This window comes from Athene noctua, chromosome 7, assembly GCF_965140245.1.
Source record: "Athene noctua chromosome 7, bAthNoc1.hap1.1, whole genome shotgun sequence".
NCBI lineage: Eukaryota > Metazoa > Chordata > Aves > Strigiformes > Strigidae > Athene > Athene noctua.
In genome coordinates, this window is record NC_134043.1 from 26,253,039 (window position 1) to 26,266,474 (window position 13,436).

At 35.3% G+C, this 13,436-nt stretch overlaps 1 protein-coding gene across 1 annotated transcript in view; it reads right to left on the reverse strand.

The window, feature by feature from the left end:
* The window catches only part of TTN (titin), a 242,029-nt gene that overhangs the window by 85,371 nt on the left and 143,222 nt on the right, over nt 1–13,436 (reverse strand). Inside the window, exons 153-175 of the mRNA XM_074911579.1 lie at nt 13,216–13,355; nt 12,623–12,749; nt 12,271–12,534; nt 11,900–12,166; nt 11,503–11,766; nt 10,847–10,986; nt 10,589–10,715; nt 10,203–10,469; nt 9,837–10,103; nt 9,062–9,328; nt 8,826–8,965; nt 7,905–8,031; nt 7,019–7,161; nt 4,446–4,569; nt 3,349–3,615; nt 3,106–3,203; nt 2,784–2,952; nt 2,425–2,691; nt 2,026–2,292; nt 1,649–1,927; nt 1,134–1,542; nt 911–1,035; nt 550–816 (exon numbers count right to left, since the gene is read on the reverse strand). Coding sequence (XP_074767680.1) covers nt 550–816; nt 911–1,035; nt 1,134–1,542; nt 1,649–1,927; nt 2,026–2,292; nt 2,425–2,691; nt 2,784–2,952; nt 3,106–3,203; nt 3,349–3,615; nt 4,446–4,569; nt 7,019–7,161; nt 7,905–8,031; nt 8,826–8,965; nt 9,062–9,328; nt 9,837–10,103; nt 10,203–10,469; nt 10,589–10,715; nt 10,847–10,986; nt 11,503–11,766; nt 11,900–12,166; nt 12,271–12,534; nt 12,623–12,749; nt 13,216–13,355 — 4,812 coding nt within the window. The remainder of the gene's footprint in view (nt 1–549; nt 817–910; nt 1,036–1,133; nt 1,543–1,648; nt 1,928–2,025; nt 2,293–2,424; nt 2,692–2,783; nt 2,953–3,105; nt 3,204–3,348; nt 3,616–4,445; nt 4,570–7,018; nt 7,162–7,904; nt 8,032–8,825; nt 8,966–9,061; nt 9,329–9,836; nt 10,104–10,202; nt 10,470–10,588; nt 10,716–10,846; nt 10,987–11,502; nt 11,767–11,899; nt 12,167–12,270; nt 12,535–12,622; nt 12,750–13,215; nt 13,356–13,436) is intronic.

Here is a 13,436-nt window from a genome sequence, read left to right on the forward strand (position 1 = left end):
AAGCTAACATAGAAAAGTAAAAGGAGCTGTTGTATGAATTCCAAGTAAATCCTTCATATACTCATTGGATTGCTCCACAGAAAGAAACTCAGGCTGGTTGGTATGTACTGGGTCCTCCCATAAAATCAGGGAAGGGGGAGTTGTTTTTTGAGCATTAATTTGATGTGTTTTATTGGAACGATTCTGTAAAATAGGCACATTAGGAATTATATGTCTTACATGACTGAAATTAGTAGGCCAAATGATTTTCATAATTTAGATCTGAAGTTACCTAATAAAAAGATTCTCTTTCCTTTAAGCTCAATTCATGCTCTTTTGTATAGAAACTGAAAAGTGACCTATATTTTCCTCAACAGTTGGATCAGCATGGTATAATAAATGTTTGTTGCCTGAATTATAATTCATGAAGTTTAACAAACTTGCACTTGTTTCAGCCTGATTGTGTACACATTTTAATTCAACTTTTTGAAAGAACAAAGATCAGTTTAGTTAAATAGTTAATTCACTAATCTAAGATTTTATAAAATAAACACAAAGCAAGCAACTTACCAGCTAATTCAAGTTTAGCTCTAGCTTCCTTATCTTTGGCAATAAATCTGTATTCTCCTTGGTCACGGGGCTTTATCTCACACACCTGTAGCCTGTGGACCTTTCCTTCACTCATCATCTGATGTTTGTCACCTTGGACGATAATCATATTGTTTCTCAACCACTTGACCTCCACACCATCTTTGTTCAATTCAGCCATGAAGATGACATCTGCACCAGGAGCTTCATAAATATCTTGTGGTGGTCGGATGATCTCAACAGGGATTTCTGAAATAAATGTGAATTCATTTTGCATTATTTGTGTATTGTTTCTATTATTACTAAATAAGGAAGAAACAAATCCTATTCAATCTACACATACCTTCAACAAAAAGTCTTGCCCTAGATTTCCTGTCATCCACTCCACAAGAATATTCACACTCATCATCGAGTCTACAGTCTTTTATGATTAATCTGTGCAAATTTCCATCCTTTTCAAACTGGTATCTTTATGGTGGAGAAAAGTAAGCAGTATTTTAGTTTCAAGACAAAGCAACAAAGCAGGAATGTTTAGCATATTAACAAGCACAATAAAATCTACATACTTCTTGCCTTCTTTGATTTCTCTTCCATTTCTGTACCATCTTACACTGGCTTTCTCTTTGGAAAGCTGGCATGTAAAGATAGCATCATCAAATTCAGTGACAGTCTGGTCCCGGAGGTGTTCAATGAAGTCTGCTGGTGCCTCTGTGATTAGAAGTTCTGCAACAGATTTGTCTTGTCCAGCAGTAACAGTGTATTCACCTTCATCTACAAACCCACAGTCTTTAATGATGAGTGAGTGTTTGTATTTATCAATTTTGTACAATATGCGCTTGTTGAATGTGATCTCTTCACCGTTCTTTGTCCATTTGAGGGTTGCATTAAGGCGATTCACTTTGCACCAGAATGTGACAGTTTTCTTTTCCATGGTCTCAATGTCTTCAAGGGGTTCAATGATTCTGAGATCCTCCTCTGTTAAGATAAAAACCCCAAACTGATTAATCTACATCCTTATGATCCTGTTGTGAAATTGATTGCAAGATGATGACATAATTTTAATACAGTGTAAGTTACTTACCTAGTACTGTCAAGGCAGCAGAACTTTTGGCATGTTCACCTCTCTTGTTTGACAGTGAGATGGTATAGGTAGCTTGATCTTTCAACTGTGCGTCTCTAATTCGGAGAGTGTAAACTAAATCCTTCTGGACAATAATGTATTTTGCACTATCAAATATTGCCTCATCATTTTTGTACCACTTCTCTTTGGCACCTTCTTTATTGACTTCACAGTTGAAGATAATTTCTTGACCCTCATTAACTTCTTGGTCCTTAAGGGGAGTTATAATCCTGAGTTTTTCTGAAATTGAGAAAATAGTAGAAATAGAACATCATGTCCTATATAATATAAGGAATGCAACAAAATATGCACTTGCACATTGATAAAATAAAGCTTACCAATCACTGTTAAGCGTGCTGTAGCTTTAGCTTCACCAACCATGACAGTATATTTTCCTGCATCTCCTAGAACAGAGTCTTTAACCACAAGTGTTCTCTTTTTGCCATCTGAAATGATGTCGTACTTATCATCAGGTTCCAGGACTGTGTCACCTCTCAGCCACTGTACTGTAATTGCCTCTTTGGATACTGAACAGAAAAATTCAGCTTTGTCTCCTTCAAGTACCTCAAGATTTTGTGGTTTGGTAAGAAATTCTGCTGCAAGTTCTGAAAGAAAACATTTTTATAGATATATATGAATTTATTTTATATTTTATTTATGAAGAGAATAAACCAAGTTGTCTATTATTACTGATTTTTTTTTTCCATAATATAAGGCCAACAAAGTAAGTCTCTTACCATGTACAGTAAGTTTTCCTGTTGTACTAGAGCTTGGGAGCTTGCAAGTATATTTGCCAGCATCTTCAGGATGAGCATTACGTATGAGAAGAATTCTCTTTCGGCCATCAGTAATATGTTCAAATCTACCACCATCAGGCACCTCCTCATCTCCTTTAAACCAAGTAACTTCGGCATTAGGCTTTGAAACTTCACAGATCAATTTTACAGTGTCATTTTCATTTACTTCAAGATCAGGAAGATTTTTTGTGAAAACAGCCTCTTCCTCTGTAACAAGAATTTTGAAAGATGATTTAAAGCCTTTCATCGAAACAACATTTTGGTTTTGTTCATAGATGAGATTTGCAAACACTGTTTACCTATCACTGTAAGTAGGCCTGAAGTTCGAGCTGTTTTTGCTTCACAGGCATATTCAGCTTCATCATCGAAGGCACATTTACTCACAACAAGAATGCGTTTTGCACCTTGGGAAATTATGTCATACTTTTTGCCTTTTCTAATTTCAATGCCATCCTTAAACCACTTCACCTGTTTTAAAACAAATAAATATGGTTATTAATATTAACATGCTCATCATAAATTTCAGTTGTGTGTTCTTTTGTAGCAACATAATAAAGCTGTCAATTTAAAAAAAGAAAGCTATAGCGGAAGGAGTTAATCAGATTAAAAAGCGTTATTGACCTTGACACCTGGACGAGAAATTTCACATTCAAACCGGGCAGATTCTTTTTCTTTAACTTCAAGGTCAGTTAGGGGTTTCAGGAACTCAACACGAATAGCTGTAAGAGAAAAGAAATTTTTTAATAGAGGAGTCTCCAGTAGAGAAGAATAAATTGCTGACATTGATATTATTGCCAGTCATGTACACTAATACACAGCATTTATAGCACTTAGATATTTTGTAGAAAATTGTAAATTACTCACGTTCTACATTGAGAAAACATGATGTCTTAAAATCTTTAGCATCACAGGTATATGTTTTTGCATCATCCAGTGTGCAGCCATAGATAATGAGTTTTCTGACCCTGCCATCAGAAATTATATCATACTTCTTTGTTTTGTGAATTTCTTCTCCATTTTTGAACCATTTAACTTTTGCATTTTCCCTGGAAACTTCACATTCCAGTATTGCAGTGGCCTCCTCTTCAACAGTCTGGTCCTCAAGTGGTTTAGTAAATTCAACTGGGGGTTCTAAAAGAAATATAGATTTTTGATAGAAAAGATCTAAATTATAGCCAGTCCTCTGCTAGTATCAAACTTCCCCACCCTGTTTACTAATTTTCCTTGACTGAATAATCAAAAAGGCTCTGCTGAAAGTTTTTGGTTTTCTTTTTTTTTTTTAATTTTTAATGCCCAGACATGCTCAGTTAATTCAGCTAATCTCCTCATTTTCAGCCTACTGTAAGATTAGACTGAATGATATCCTTGTCCATGGGGTTTTTACTCACAAATCATCAGAAAGCCTTGCAACTCAGTTGCTTTAGCTGAACCATATGCATGTAATCTCAGTGACTCCATTAATCATTTTTTTAAATTTTCCTTGAATTAACTAGAAGTGTGTGCAGTTTTTCGAATTCTTAGCCATAAACAGCTTGCAAGCAGTGCAAATGAGCATACAGTCAATGTTACATCACTTTACTGGTGGTGTAGTTGTGCTCTCACAGGTTTTTGAATACTACAAGGAACAGAAAAAAGCCATTGGGAGTCACAGAAGCTGGTATTTGTGAGTCATCTTGAGGCCAATTGAATGTTCAAGTCTGCAATGAAGCCCTGAAAATCTTAATGCACTGATTCATCTCCCATGTCCGACGTGTTTCCAGTATTTCCCTCTTTCTCAGCTCTTCTGTGAAGCATAAAGATTTTAAGTGGCTTTTTTTAATTAGGAAAGTTATCTACCTGTCCAATATTCTATGTATGTTCCTAGTAAATTGTTAAATGGTGTATATTAACATCCTGTTCCAGGGTGAATCATGAATGAACCATTAACGCTGACTATGGTATAATTAAAATAACTGACTTACCTTTCACAAAAAGATTTGCTTGAGTTCTGAAATCTTTTGCTGTCAGTGATACCTCTCCTGCATCTGTTAACTTGACATCTCTAAGAATAAGAGTGTGAACTCTGCCTTCAGCACGTGTCACGACCTTATAAAGTAAATTTAAAAACCCCTTTGTAAGTATCTAAAACAAATATTTAAGAAGCATTTAATGAAATAGCATTGCTATTTATTATTATCTGTAGAGTTCAGTTGTTTACTTTTATATGAAATTTCGATAATTTCCTTTTGTATTACTAGATATAGCTCAAGATACAAATACTTTGAGGATTTTGAGAATCATTTCAGTTTTGTCCTTTCACCTGCAAGAAAACCCCATATTTTAAGGTATTTGTGTCCTTGTATTAGAAAACCTGAGTGAGACTACTATCAAAGTTCAAAATAAGTCTGACTTGAGACCATGTTTATTTTGAACAGGTACTGATAAATAACAAAATAAGTAAATTTATGGGAAAAATTGATATTACTCCTGACTACATCTAAAGTAAAAGCTTTTAGAGATATATAAAGAGGTTTGACACCCCCCTCATACAGTCTTTTGTAAATGTAAATTTGTCTTCTATTATTAAATTTTGATCAAAAATCCTGCCTAAAAATACAATTTCTGCATTGATCTATTGTTGAAACTACTTTGCAATCATAAGCTTGAATTGGGTTACTCCTGCACAAAATTCCCTTTCTCTAGGAATGGACCTGAGGGATTCAAGGAATCATCCTGCAGTTCAACCATTAAGAGGACTACTACTCATTGATGCCATAAATTTTAATTCAGGTCTTGAATTCTATTTATTTATTTTCAGAGAAGTATGTGATCAAGTAGTAATGCTGGTTTAGAAACATGAGGGGAAAAGCAAGCTTCTACTACAGAAGAAGCCTAAAAGATTAAGTTACTTTTAAGATGGCAGTCCCCTTTGTTTCTGAGGGAAGGAAGGAACTAAGAGGCTGTCCTTCCAAATGGTTGTTGTGTGCCTGAAAATGAAGTCTAGTGAATGCTCATCTGAAAAAGATTGAGATGAAGCCAAATATACATTTGACCAAGGTAAGCAGCAAAGATAGACAAAGAAGTCACTTCAATAAATGTTATATGTGTACAGCTGAATGACAGCCAGAGGTAAAATAATGGTTTGAATTAAAAACCGCTGAAATGAAACACTTGTACAATTAGATTGATTCTTGAAGACAGTAGTAAAAGTGTTTCAAGTGGCTAATTTAAATGGGCAGGAAGTGATACATCATTGGTTTACTCTGAAATTCTTCTTGATAAAATTTCATTTGAAGTCAAATGACAGTTTTGACTGTATGAAACTGAATGAAAATCTGGATTTTTTTCATGTAATTATCATGAGAGCTCAGACAAATAAAAAGAAAATAATGTTCCATCATACAGAATACTTAACATATAATATTTTTCTTCCCAGGCAGTAATAACTATCAAACCACTGCACTGATCAATAGCTTTCCACAGTTCTATTCATAGACTAAGAAGCAATTACCTTTATTTATTACATGTCTCCTCTGCTGTAGTTTCAATTTTGTTTATCTGTCCTTAAATACTGTAATAGGGTTGCCTATTACCATGATTGTTCTTTTCTTTTCCTATTTCTATATTCTACTATTTTTACAAAATTGTTTTTATTTAGGCAAATTTCATGAAACTCAGAAAGATCTAGTAAAACCTGAAAATAATATGCTAAAAATTGTATTTAAAATAAAATATCTGTACCAAAGTATTATTAGCAGCATTATAGCAGGTTCTGAAACTTTTCTAGGTCATGTAATGCCTTGAAAGTTTGTTTTGTCTGAGGTTTCCAATTTGTATTTTCATTTGCATTATTTCTCTTAGGTCTAGTATGTGAAAAAGAAGTCTTAAAACCAGTGATATCTATTTATATTTTAAGTTTCTTAATATATTTTTTTCTGTTTCTTTATGTATTAACTTTAAATATTAAACTGATTGCATTCCAGGCTGCTCGGATCTCAAAGTTAAGAGCCAGCACTTGATGAAGGGTTAAAAATAGCTAGTGAGAAGCGCTTGACAAGCAAATCTGACCAGAAAGTTATCTGGAGAGCCAGAACAAATGCCTGAAATGGAATTTGAATCTTCTTAATCCCCTTATATGCAGAGTTGGACTGCAACTCAGCATTCAGGAGAAAAAAAGCATTTCCTGGTAGCACCTTTCAAAACCCTTTCACTGTAAGTACAATTAACCTGAGCAAAAATCATGCAGTACCCCTGTGGCTAAGTTTCAAACAGAATCAGGCACAAAGTCACTGTTGTAATGATTGATATTTTGTAACTTTACTTTCCTTTGTGTGATAAATACTTGTAGTATTCCAGAATACTGGAATTTCTGGGGAGAAAAAAGAGCTGTATCTCATTTAGTGAGGATTTACCATTTGGCACAGCAGCACTACTGCATTGCTGTGCCTTAGTACTTCTACTGACAGAGACTAAATGACAAATAAAGAAGGGGAAAACACTTGAAGGAGAGGAAGCAGGAGGAAACATGAGGAAAGAGAAAGCTTCATTTCTTTACCTTATCACTTGGCTCCAGTTTCTTTCCTTGCAGGAACCACTCTACAGGGATTCCCTCATACGAGAGTTCACAATCGAAAGTTGCTGATTCCCCAGCTGTCACTGTTACATCCTTGAGGGGTCTCAGCAAGCCAATTACTCGAGCTTGGTAAGAAGACATCATTTTCAGATTAGTCACTTCTACCCAAGAGAGAGCTGCTGCCCTTATGTACTAATCTCCACGGTGGCTTCCCTCAAGAGAGACAGACATCGCAATGCTGCTCTTTAAATTCCCTAAATAGAAGAGGCCACTCTGGGTTTTTAGGGGGAGGGCTGGTCACCTAAAATTTCCTATTTGTAGAGAGTGTTTCTTTAAATTGAACAAGGTCAGCAGGAAAGTTGCTGTGCATCTGTCTCCCTGCCAAGCCCTGCATACCTCTTGGTAGATAAGGCATATGTTTTCCAAAATAGTTAGGGCTAGGATTGGAGTGGGAAACAAGTGGTCTTCAGCCGTGTGGTCTGTCCCTGTCCATCAAGCTCTTAACCCTATCCCCAGATATCACTGTGATCCTATCCTCTCAGGTTAACATGATACTTTAATGCAGTAAAGCCTTTGCTTGTAATACTTTGATTTCACAACATATGATGACAGATCATGAAGCAGCCTTTAAGGCCATCTCCTTATTTTTATTTCTCCTATATGAATAAAATAATATACAAGGTTAAAAAACATATAGGGCATTCCTTAACTAAAACATTAAAATGGCTTGAGTAATTAATCCTCGAGTTGTTCTCGAAAGAATTACTGTGGGTTCAATACAGTATAGAGATTTGTCTACCTGTTCCAAAGAGGCAATGAGTACCTTGTTTTCACTTAATTAATTAATTTCAGTTTAAAAGGCACTTACGTTTCACTCTAAGGTGAGCCCCAGATTTGGCATTTGCTGCTTGGAAATCTACTCCACCAGCTTGATCTAAGCGTACATTGTACAGTGTAAGGAAGTGCTTTTTGCCTTCCTCTTTGATTTCACATTCCTGCACAAATATAAGTAAAACATTTTTTTTCAGTAAATTTTTGTGTTCCTCACTCTACTTCTTTCATACCACGCATGTGTTATCTCCTCCTCCATTCACAACACTTAGGCCCACTGCCACCTGCAATATACCTTATAAACTTTCACTCATAAGCCTTTCCTTCTAAAGTCAATAATACAGTCTGTTTCTTCTTAGAAAGAAAGAGCAAGAGGCAATATATTCATGTTGGTGAATGGTATGAACTGATTGACTAGCCAATATATCCATATGTAGACCAGAGGCATGATTGTAAAGTTTCTTATTTTTCTAGATCCTTCCAGCAAGGAATTAAGAAGATTTGATTTAGCCTTATACCATTTTAAAGCAATTTTAGATGTCATAGTAATGGAAAAAAGTTTGAAAATGTTATCTACCTCTATTTAAACAAATAACTAAAAAAAAAAAAAAATTAAATGCAGACAGTCCAAAGTTTGTATTTTTAAATGCCATTATGTTTAAGTGAGTTCCACAAGGTTTTTGCACTTTGGATACATGATTGTTAGGGACTAGCAAGACAGAATGTACTTATTTATGTAAAATAATATTTTATTTAGCTATTTTATATAATGTTTTCTATTAAGTTTAGAAGACATTTAAAAAGTTATTAATGAAAAAAAATAAATCTTATTATAGTGATCCTTACTGAAAGCAGAAAGATTTCACTTACTTTCTGCAGCCATCTTCTACTACCTCACACCCTACCTCCCCACAAATTGTTGAGATACATGTAAGAAACATCTGAAATATTTGCTTACAGCTGATTCAGTCAGGGGTTCTCCTTTTAGCTTCCAATTGCCATGGACACCTTCCTCAGAGATTTCAATATCAAAACGGGCAGTCTCTGTCTCAACAACCTCCACACTGTATAGTGGACGTATAATCTCAATATCCCGGTCTGGAGGAAAACAAACAAAAAGGAAAGTGATTCCATCAGCCTCTAACAGATGCCGAAAGATCTGTACTACAGAGCAGCCCATTAAAATAACCATACCTTCAATATTGAGTTTAGCAGAGGTTTGATCAGTACCACAGTCACAAGTGTACTGTCCAATGTCTTTCTTCAAAGCTTTCTTGAGGATAAGGATTCTCTTTTTGCCATCAGCCTTAATAACAACATTCTTTGATGGAGTAATTGGTTTGCCATCCTTCATCCATTTCACTGGGGCATCTGCTTTGCTGATTTCACATTGTAAGATTACTTCATCTTTCTCTACAGCAGTGTAATCCTGCAGCTTCCCAGTGAAGTAAGGATCTCCCTCTGTAAGCAAAGTCAAGATATGTTTATATCTGAAGTACTGGTCTTTCAAAAACAACACTTAGTTCTTACCATAAAATACATTTCTTGTTTATTCCCTGCAAGAAGGATTAAATATAGTCCTTATAAATACTACACAGTTTTGTTGCAAAAATAGAAAACAACAGATATCTAAGAAACAATTCAGTGTATAACTAATATTACTGACAACATTGGTTTGGTGCTCTAGGAGTTTCAGACCACTGTTCAATTATCTATTATTTAATCTTGCAACCTTTGCATGAAATTTTGAAGTTATTTTAATTATCCTTTGTGAATGGGGAAATGGAGAGCAAAGAAGACAAACAAATTGTAAAGTTGTCAAAAATCACAAGTAGATTTACGCCAAACTGAAAAAAAAAAAGGCCACCAAAGCAAACCAAAACCAACCCCAAGACTTTCTGAGCACATTTTTCATTAACAAGACTCTTCTGGTAATATACATAATGTAAATTCTTTCAGGTGTTCTTACCAAGAACAGTGAGTTTAGCTTCTGAGGATTTGCCCATAGCTTCCACTCTAATCTGAGAGGTATCATCAATAGTAAGGTCTTTGATTGTGAGTGTATGGAATTTGCCATCATCTGCCATTGAAACCACTTTGCTGGTATGTAATCGCTGGTCATTCTTGAACCAGATAACAGGGATATTTTCATGGGACAGTTCCACAGTAAAAACTGCAGTTTCTCGTTCCTTTTTTGTAACATCCTTGAGAGGAGTAATGAATTTCAGGCGGATACCTATAACAAAGTAACATTTCATTAACAATAATGCTATCAATAAAAACTACTCAAGGACTATAGTGCAAATCTTTCCTAGAAAGGCAAAGTCACACAAACCTTCAATAATCAGCTTGGCACTTGTTATCTTATCCTCAGCTTCAAACATGTATTTAGCTTCATCCTCAAATGCAACAGATTTAATAATCAGAGCATGCTTTGTCCCGTCTGAAATAATTTCAAATCTTTCATCAGGAGTGATCTCTTGTGTTCCTTTCAACCAGCGGAAAGTCTTGGGTTCTCTGGACACCTCACATTCAAACCTGGCTTCATCCTTCTCAAAGACCTTCACATCGCTTAGTGGAGTGATAAAGATGAGAGGCAATTCTGAAATCAAAGAAGAGCATTTTTATTTCAGTGATACGTTCACACGGACCTTTCTGCTGCAAGATTTGTTCTAATGCCCTGAGATACATGTGGAAATGTTGGCAAAATGCAGACTGTACCTTTCACTTTCAGGTTGGCAGCACTTTTAGCATTAGCAGCTTGGAAAGACACTTCTCCAGTCATATCAAGTTTGCAGTTATGAAGGACAAGAGCATGCTTCTTCCCATCTTCAATGATTTCACAGTCCTGGTAATAAAGAAACACACACACACACACACAGCCCAAATATGAATATTCTAAGGAACCACTCAGAAGACATTATCATTAAATACACTTTTTCTAGTGTAAATTATGGTCTAAAAATAAAGAAGCCTTACAGGTGAAGGTGTTAGGGTTTCTCCCTTTAGCTTCCATATAGGATGGACATCAGGCTCAGAAATTTCAATTTCAAAACGTGCTGTTTCACCAACAAATACTTCCACTCCATACAGTGGTCGCTCCACTTTAATTAAGCGAGCTAAAATTAAAAAAATCCAAAAGTTGACATCTGTTTACTCACTCATTCTATACCACAGAAATGTAATACTGGAAAGGATCTCAATTCTCTCCCTACTCCTTCTTTAAGGCATTCAAATGTTATCATTGATAAATGTTTAGGTAACCTCTTTTTTAAAAGCTGTAAGTTTTGGCAGTCTACAAACTCCTTCTATAATATGTCTGAAAGTTTAGTTATTTTTAGTAAGAATATTTTTCCTCATAATTAACCGCGATACATTACAGCGAATTAAACTGCTTTTTTTCCTGACTGGAAATGGACATAGAGAATAATAGATCATCACTGTCTTTACAACAGCCATTTATATATCTTACAATAAATACTCTTAATAATTCTAAATCTAGATATTTCAGCTATTCATCATAACAGCATGTTTTTTAAAGGTACAATTTTTGGTATTGTACTCTAGCGAGTGTCTGTCTGCATTGTTTTACAAAGGTTTCATTACTTTCCCTCAGTCAAGGCATGATAACTTACGCTCAACGCTGACATTAGCACTTGTCTTGTCGGTTCCACAGTCACATTCATAAACACCCTTATCACTCTCTGCAGCCTTCTTGATCTTCAGGATACGGCGCAATCCATCCGTTTTTATGGAAATTCTGTTGGAAGCTACTAGTTCTTCACCATCTTTGTACCATTTTACTGGCACATCTTTGCTAAGTTCACACTCCAGAATAATATCATCTTTCTCCACAGCACTGTAGTCTTGTAATTTCACAGTGAAATATGGATCGGCCTCTACAAAAGACATAGTGGATATGAAATGGTAAATTAGTAATATAAATTTACTAAAACATCAATATTTTGTCACTTTCTACTTATAGAAATTGTTTCTACATATCATATAGCATATTTTATATTATCTAATTACCTAAGACTTTCAGGTTTGCTTGTGTGTTCAAGTCCTTGACTACGGCCTTTATTTCGGAGATATCATCAAGTGTTACTTCTCTCATTTCTAGTTTATGAACTTTGCCTTCTGAAGTCATAAAAACTGTTCTGCTTGTGTGAAGTCTTTTCTCATTTTTATACCATTTCACTGGCATGTCTTCATGAGAAAGCTCAAACTGAAAGTGAGCTGTTTCCCCTTCTTTCACTGTTTGATCCTGTAGAGGTGATATGAACTTCAGCCTCACACCTGTAATGTGAACACATAAATACCATCAGAAAAAGGCTAATGTGGTTCTAAAAGATATATTCTTTAACCATTTTTTATGGTTTTGTTCATAAGAAGATTCTTGCCTTCCACAAACAGTCTTGCTGTGCTCTTCTTGCCATCAACTTCAGCAGTGTATTCTCCCTCATCATCAAACTGAGAATCATTGATTACAAGAATATGCTTCTTTCCATCGGCAATGATGTCAAATTTTTCTCCAATCTTGAGTATATCAGTGCCCTTAGACCATATAACATTGGCTTCTCTGGTAAGGACACATTCAAACCTTGCTTGGCGCCTCTCAGGGACAGTAACATCTTTTAGGGGCACAGCAAAGTCCAGTTCAATTTCTGGAAGCACAAAAGAGAACACTTCATTTGTAATGTGCTCCATGTGAACTCTGTTTAAGTTGGTATTATACTCCATGATGCATCATACCTTTCACTGTCAGGATAGCTGTAGTAAACGCATTAAGTGCCTGGTAAAGGACTTCACCAGCTTGCTCTAACTTGACTTTGTGCAAGGTTAGGAAGCGTTTTCCTCCTTCAGCTTTGATTTCACATGTCTGGAGAGACAGACTTTAGTAAATACAGTGCCAATGCCTTACTGCTAGGTATTTTTAATAAAGGAATTCTATAAACATTTTATACACAGGAGTCAGCTAGAAAGATTGGAACTGCTTTTCAAGGAAAGTTAACACTTTTACTCAATAATAAAATAAAAGGAATATATTTCTTCAGTGTTTCACAGTTCTTTTAAGTGTCAGCATCATTCCTAGTAATGTATGTAGGGTATTTTTAGTATTCTGTGAATAATGTGCTGTAAGATAATTAATTGCTTCAAAACTTCGCATTTATAGCATATAATCCTTACTTGGACAGGCAGTGTTTTTTAATCACCATAATGATTAGCCTTTCTATGTTCTGGTCTGAGTAGCAATGACAGACCTGAGAAGATCTTACCATAAAGGCTCAATTAAACACTGTTCACAGTCTTTAAATAAATTGTATGTAAAATTCAAGGATGCTTACAGGTGAGGGTCTCAGAATTTCTCCTTTCAGCTTCCATTCACCAGGAATATCATCTTCAGATATTTCTGTATCAAAGTTTGCTGTTTCTTTCTCATAAACTGTAACATCCTCTAATGGCTTCAGAAGTTCAACTTCACGTTCTAGAATGCACAAATAAATGCATATAATTACAACAAGTTTTGGCAGAGCTTTATGATAATTCAGGTTACGTTTTTTGTTTG